Here is a 7,799-nt window from a genome sequence, read left to right on the forward strand (position 1 = left end):
TGATAAAAGTGACAGAGGACACAAATATGGGAAGTGTGGAAGCCTCTACTGTATCAAATTGACATAGGAATAACAGAGAGTTGGCCGTTCTAAGGTAAAAACCCAGCACATACAGTGTTCATGTTCTTTTTTTTTTCATCCAGACGGCTTCCTGCGCCCCCCCTGCAATGACATGGCGCCCCCCCCCAGGGGGTGCGCCCCACAGTTTGGGAACCTCTGCTTTAGACCAATATTTAGCTTATTATTATCCAGAGAAACTCCTTCTGGCTTATAGATTATGGAGTATTTATAACAGGAGCTCAGGGGTCATCAACAGGGTGACCGCGGGCCCCCAGTCACCTGAGGGACCTTGTCAGTCACCCGCGGAGCAAGTTCTAAAAATAGCCATTGTCATTGGGGAGCACTCCCAAAAAAAATTATTCAATTAAATGTGTTTACCTTGAAACAATAACATTTGTTTATTTTTAGAATAGTTTTTTTTTAAAGTGAATTATAAAATCGTTTAAAATAATTTGTTGCTTTTCTGGGGTTAAAGTTCAGAATTATGTGCAGACGCCTGTAGGATGTTGTCAGAGGGCAGCAGCGCCTGCAGCTGGACAGCTGGACCCACAGCAAACAAACTAATTCCTAATGTTACTGGTCAGTTTACTTTTGTTTAATTGGCGGCTTGGTGCTTTTTCTGTAATAAAAACATTAATGAGCGAAGTTTGATCCCACTTGTAGTTCTAACAATGATCGTTTGGATCCTGGCTGAGCTCCTACTGAGCATCTCAGACTGCGGCTTAAACAATTTAATCTAGTCAAAACGTTTCCTAAAAGAGTAGAAATTAAGCAAACAATGTTCCATCACCTTCTCCTCCTCTGGAGATCTGACACCACCTGAACCTGGGAATCAACATCCCCATCTTTCCGTGGATCACTTCGCTTTCATGTCTTTATTATTTAAAAAAAAGAAGAAAAAAAAAGTCAGCTGCTTTTGTGGTTTAGTGATAGTTTTGTGCTACTCTCCAATCTGTCTAACTTTTTTTTTTGACAGGTGACCCGTCAGCTTTTCAGTTTGCGAAACCACCAAAAGGCTAATAAACTGGCGACCCCGTCAGAACCGCGCACAGTAAAAAGCTCTTAGAACAACGGAGGAGCTCATTCAGTTTTAGCTACAAAAAAAGCACCAAGCCTCCAAATTAACAAAAGTAAACTGACCAATAAGATTTAGCCTTTTGTGTGACCATCCCCACAGACTCACACTGATGTGCGCTACGTACAAGATGTTTTGACACAAAATCTTTTTTTGTGTCAAAACATCTTGACACAAAGAGGGTTATTATCTTTAGATATTGCTGCTGTAATAATCCATCTTGTCAGTCACTTGGGGACAATTTAGAATCACAAAGAAAAGCTCCAAAAGGAAATCAAACTTAAACTCTGAACTAAGAACTTCTGATCACATAATAGCAATTAACCATATCTGCCATGGTAAAACATTACTGAACTGGAGTAGACTGCATGTAATCATATATACATATATGTATTATTGTTGTAAAGGCTGAGCCAAGAAAATTTATGTTTTTATCAAACAAGTAGCCCTTCGTGTTACTCTGTACCCGTGAAGTAGCTCCCACTCTCAAAAAGGTTGGTGACCCCTGATCTAGTTTATATATTCAAGAATATATAAACCCAGAGAAACTCCTACTAGCTGATAATGTTGATCTAAGGATCAACATTATTATTCTGATAATGTTGATCTAAGGATCAACATTATTATTCTGATAATGTTGATCTAAGGATCAACATTATCAGAATAATAATCTAGAGAAACCTCTACTAGCTTAGATATCATGGAGTACTTATTCTTAAACATGGGGTTATACTTTTTTGTTTTCCTTTTTTTTCTCTTTGGTTTGTTGTTTTGTTGTATTTCCTTCTAACTCATGTAAAGCACTTTGAATTCCCTTGTTGCTGAAAATGTGCTATATAAATAAAATGACCTTACATGATTAATGGAACAAATGATAATCCATGTTTGTATGGCACTTGCATCCAACAATGGAAAAGTTTCCTGCTGGAACATTTTTTCCATGTTGAAACTGATTTGGTAATTCTTAATTCTGAACATCACTTATGATATATAACTTAATTAGAGACTGGATATTTAGCTGTTTCATTTTATTTCAGGGCTGAAATGGTTTATGAAGATATGAAGCAAAGGTATGGACCTCAAGGATGTTATCTGTTAAAGATCAACTCTCGTGCCTCTTCACCTGAGGAGGAGGAGCAGATCCCAGACCCCTGGAGTCAGTACCTGCACAAGCAAAATCTGCGGAACCAGGTTAGCAGCCTGTTGCTTACTCTACTTCAACCCACAATGCAACACAAACCTGTCGAATGGAACGCGTTTGGCTCAGGTTTGCATTGTTCACCTAATAGCTGTGTTGGATTATGTTCCTCCTAAACTATCTAATTCAGCTTTTTCATCCGTAGAGTGTCTACTTAGGATGGGATGTGATTCATACCACAGAATGAGCCACAAACACAGAGAGAATTCTCACAAGTTAACATTTAAAAATATGGTAACAGTTATGCGGCCATAGAGGACAGCAGATGTAGAAATCCAGGTAGTAAAGACAGATCATATCATATCTTAATCTACAAGTTATTAAACTATGTACACACACACAAGGTTTTTTCTCAACATATGTGATCTTGGTCACAAATTCCTTGAAACATCACTCAGAAATAAATTTGTGTATTGATGAGCACGTTATTGTTTCAGACCTAGGAGTTAAACTTGAACTAGCCTACTATCAAACTGAGATGTTTCAAATCTTCAAAATAAATTGTAATTTTTGACAGAAGAGTTTGACATTTTTGCAGGTTTTTTACTAAAAGGTGCCCTGCTGGACTGCCAGTTAAAGAGGTTCTCCCCAGACAACCTCTCCCTGGATTTTCTGGGGAAAGGATTAATTTGTACCGGGTTGCCAAATATTTTGTGTAAATTCATCTTGTGATGCGTTTTACAGGAGGTGTTGCAACTTGCACCGGCTGCTAATGTGGCTTCTGCTCAGGACGGTGTTGTTGCACCTGAGGCTGATTCAGGTGACTCAACAGAAAAAGGTCAGTTCAATTCACACCTGGGTCTTTCACAGATGTTCTTCATTGCTTTCTTTGTTCAAAGGTTTTTGAAATTAGATTTGTTTTTTCAAATTTTTCCCCTTTTTTCCAGCTTTCTGCTTTAAAACTCTGGAGTTTCTCCTTGTTTCCTTCTGACTGTGGTACACACTGAATTCCATTCAGTGACAAAAAATAATGCATTACCCTTATACATTTTCACTTTGTCGTGTTACACCAATAAACGTCAAAGTAATTTGGAAGCATTTTATATCACATCAAGATAATGTAGCCCATAGTTTAAAAAAAATCATAGACATTTTCAAAATATTCTACAAATACAAACCAGAAAAATGTTAACTCCATAATTCAATGTGCATTTGCCATTTCAAGATATGAAGAAAAAAAAACTTAATTTGCTTTTAATGTTTATGTATTTTATTGTGAAGACAATAAACTTTAATAAGTCAGTCATTGTCAAACATTAGCTTTGTATTTTTCTTCCATTTTTCAGGAAAACAATATTTGAGTATATGTCAACTCTGCTATGGAAAGAATAGACAATGTGTGAAAAAAACTAATTCTAACAGGCTAAATAATTTTATTTAATTAAATAAAATGTCTTGATATACTAATATTTTATTTAAAAATACATAAGTGACAGAAAAGACTTAACTTAAAAGAAACATTTCTTCAGAAAACTAATTGAAAACTATTGTTTTAGGTATAAAGTGTGCCAATAAAATTATTACAATGCAAAGTAATTTAGTTAGTAAATACTTTAAAATGTATGTGTTTATTTATTCTTTATCAGTAAGAGGAAGTGACACCATCCCAGGTGTCGCATTGTATTTTAAATGTGCTTACTGCAATATTATTAGACTGACTACTTAGGCATGTTGAAAAAATAACGATGAGTCACCAAAGTAAAAGTAATGAAAAATATGTTTTTACATTATAATCCATACTGGGGGAAAATTAGTAACCAACTCAGAATAAGTAATTTTTTGTCAACACCCCAAAATCAGATGGCAGAAGATGAACTGAAACTGGCTGGATCATGGGGTGTGTAAAACACACACATGAACATTCACTGAAATCATGAGGAAATCTGAAAGAAGGGACAGTTTTATAGTTAAGTCTGAATTTTGTCTAAATTTGTATTTCAATTGTACATTACAATACAGATTTATTTATATCATACTGGCAACACAGGCAGAGTTCAGGCTGTTGGTCAAACTGGGAGCAGGCTAAAGGCAAAACTTATATAATTATGGACAATACACTTATACATATGTTCTTTTTCATTCATACCTGTGAAAGGTAAAGCCAGTTTGTACTATAAAATTTTATACTTTCCTAATCCCCAAAGGAGAGATGGATTTTGTTTGAGATTTAAAAATAATAATAAAAAAATAATAATAAACATACAACAATAAATAACATTGAGTAATTATAGTTTTAAGGGCACACACATATCTCTCAGTATATTGTTAAATATATATTTAACATTTAAAACGCACAGCTCTAGAGACGATGTATGCATTATAAAGTTTGATAGCCTCGGGCAGAAAGGACTTGCTGTCGCGTTCTTTAGCACATCTGGGCTGCAATAATCTTTGGTATGTCTGCTCCTCACACTGTTCACCAGGCTGTATAGAGGATGAAAGGCATTGTCCTTGATAGCTCAGATCTTCTTCAGCATCGTCCAGTGGAGCCAGCTTGATCCTCACAACTGACTCAGCCTTTCTTGTCAGTCTAAGACTTAGACTCCAAATCCTTCACCTTCATTGCAGAACCCCAGCACACCACCGCATTGAAGATGGAACTAGCCACTGATAGAACATGAATAGCTTCCTTCTGCAGGTGTTAAACAACCTGAGCTTCTGTAGAAAATAGAGTCAGCTCATGGGCTTTTTGTAGAACACCTCAGTGTTTGTAGTCCACTGTAGCTTCCAGTCTAGTGTAACCCCAAGGTGCTTGCAGGATTAAACCTGCTCCGCATCTGGCTCTGAGATGGAGATTGGGAGCAAATGTGTTTTCTTGTTGCAAAAACTGACAACCATTTTCTTGGTCTTCTTTACATTAATCAGGAGTTGGTTCTTTTCGCACACATCACAAAATTGTCCACCCATTGGTGGACAATTTCTGTACACCACAGAAATCAGGACATTTCCTGTACGCCACCTCCTGTCCCCCTTCCACACATCCCAGGATACCCATGTCATCAGCCTTTTGCAGATGGCACAGTTTGGAACAGTACTTAAAGTCTGCAGTGTAGTGATTAAAAAGGGAGACGGCACAGTTCCCTGGGGAGCTCCAATGTTACATATTCTTCTCAAGTAATTATCCTGGCTGGATGGTGTTGAAGGTTGATGAAAAGTCAAAGAAAAGGATGCTGACAATGGTGACAGGTCTGTCAAGGGAGGAATAGGCCCTCTGCAGCAGGTGTATAATTGCGTCATCCACTCCTAAGTGGGGCTGGTATGCAAATCGCAGAGGGTCCTGGGTTACATCTGCCTGAGTCCTCAGATGTACCAGAACCAGCTTCTCCGTAAGCTTCATAATGTGTGAGGTCAGAGCAATGGGTAACAGTTGAAACAAGTTAATGCAGCACATGTATTAACAACCTCCGATCACTCCAAGCCCACATTCAAAATGGCGGCGATGTAACGTAGGACTCTGTGTTCAAAGGGGGGTATTCAAGTCTATGTGGATGCCCACCAGGCTGGGGAAGCAGAGCAACATTTGCGGAGTCAAATGTTCCCATCAGTCAAATGCTGATGGGAAGAGTTACCATGGCGCCTGGAGCGCCATGGTAACTCTACGGCACTGGAGCCGCTGTAACAGAAAGACCCAATATGACAACTGCTAATGTATGGCCTCTTTATAGCTGCATGATAAAGGCACTGGAGAACTTCTGGCAAGGTGGTGCAAAATAAGCAGATTAAAATGTGAGCCTGTATGTCTTTGTACCCATGAAGGAGCTGGAGGATCCGGTTGCTTGGATACCCACCCCCTTCAACTGGACACAGACAGCTGCACAGCCAGCCTCCTAACACTCAGCCCTGTCGACGCTGATGGGAAGAAAAGCACAGGAGACACAGACAGCCTGGCTGCAGCTACAGGGAACCATGGCACCTGTCTCACCCTCAATGACCATGACCGCATCAGACAGTTTATCCAAGAATTCACTTTCAGAGGCTTGCTGCCGCATATAGAAAAAAACATCAGACAACTGAATGACCAGGTAAACCTTTGGGGTTGGGTTAAGGAAAATGTTAGGAAATTTCACATTAGGAATATTTCACTCTGTGAAGGTTATACTTTTCATTATTGCTATAAATCTTGAATTTCTTAAATGAAAATTAGGTGTCAGTCCTCATCTGCAGTGTGAATTATAATCATTACAAATACTACATGTTTTTTATGTTATCTTTTTTCTGAATTCTCCATCATCATTGTAGCAGCTCTTACCCTCACTCTATGCTCTTAGCTGGTTTCTAGGAAAGGACTGAGCCGATCTTTGTTCACGGCCACCAAGAAGTTTTTTGGTGGAGGTAAAGTTCCAGAGAAGAGTATTAATGAACCAAAGAGCACTTATGGCCTTCAGTAAGCTCCCTTCCTCTACTTTATCACCATTCACCATGGGAGGCCAGCATTGTGTGCTAAACTAGTCCTGATTCTTTCTTTCTGATTCCAGATACCCCCCTGAAGCTCCTGAGCTGCAGATCAGAAAGATGGCTGACCTCTGCTTCCTGGTTCAGCACTATGAACTGGCCTATAGTTGTTACCACACCGCCAAGAAGGATTTTCTGTCAGACCAGGCTATGTTGTACGCTGCAGGGGCTCTGGTAAGGTCACCTCTCCTGTCAGTCTGGACATGTTGCATATTGGAGCACAGTTTGTCATCCCAGATCAGTGTGACGCTTTCCATGTTGTTTCACTCTGTGCTCAATACTTTAAGCTAGTCGTGGGACTTGATTCAAATTTTTAAAAGTTAATTGCAGGGTCTATAATTAATTAATTGCAAAGAATTGCGTTTTAATTGCATTTAATTTCCCTTTGGGATTAATAAAGTATTTTTGAATTTGAATTAAAATTTAAACAAAAACGATACAGAAAAAATAAGCAACAACTTTGATTTGAAATCTTTGTTTCTGAATGATAGAATAAATAGGCGTATGAGCTCAACAACAAAGATTTTTATTGTTTTAATCTTATTCAAGTTCTTCAACCATCAGATTGGAGCTAAGTGCTGTTCTACCCGTTCAGCTTTCCAGTGTTTCATTCATGGAACTTCTTTAAGAAAATCCTCCGTTATGGGCGTGACGGAGGTGCAGGGGGAAAGCTTTACCCTATAAAGGCCTTATTCCTCCACGTGGCTGTCACAGGTTCGAGTCCCGTGCCCTTGACCTTTAGCACATCTTTACCCTCTCTCACAATCCTGTTTCCCGTCGATGCACTGTCAAATAAAGGCCAGTAGGGTAAAAAAAAGTCCTTTAAAAAGATAAAAGAAAATCCTTTAGAAATATGGACTGTAGACACTGACATTAAGCGATGGGGATGTCTCTGCTGCTGGAACATGTTTAGCATTGAAATCCTATTTCCAGGACTTAAAGTAAAAAAAAATACTGAGCCTGAAACTTATAGTTATAATAGAAATTAACTATAGCGTTGCTATTTCCACAGTT

The 7,799-nt window shown here is 38.6% G+C and overlaps 1 protein-coding gene across 1 annotated transcript in view; it reads left to right on the top strand.

The window, feature by feature from the left end:
* Positions 1-2,172: 2,172 nt before the first annotated feature.
* Positions 2,173-7,799, top strand: part of LOC103132580 (trafficking protein particle complex subunit 8-like) — a gene marked incomplete at its 5' end in the record, with an annotated part of 22,300 nt that continues 16,673 nt past the window's right edge. The window contains 5 exons of the mRNA XM_007544395.2: positions 2,173-2,326; positions 3,018-3,111; positions 6,090-6,355; positions 6,602-6,717; positions 6,809-6,959. Of these exons, the coding sequence (XP_007544457.2) occupies positions 2,173-2,326; positions 3,018-3,111; positions 6,090-6,355; positions 6,602-6,717; positions 6,809-6,959 (781 nt within the window). The remainder of the gene's footprint in view (positions 2,327-3,017; positions 3,112-6,089; positions 6,356-6,601; positions 6,718-6,808; positions 6,960-7,799) is intronic.

The sequence above is a fragment of the Poecilia formosa genome, unplaced genomic scaffold (assembly GCF_000485575.1).
Source record: "Poecilia formosa unplaced genomic scaffold, Poecilia_formosa-5.1.2 Scaffold1139, whole genome shotgun sequence".
Lineage (NCBI taxonomy): Eukaryota > Metazoa > Chordata > Actinopteri > Cyprinodontiformes > Poeciliidae > Poecilia > Poecilia formosa.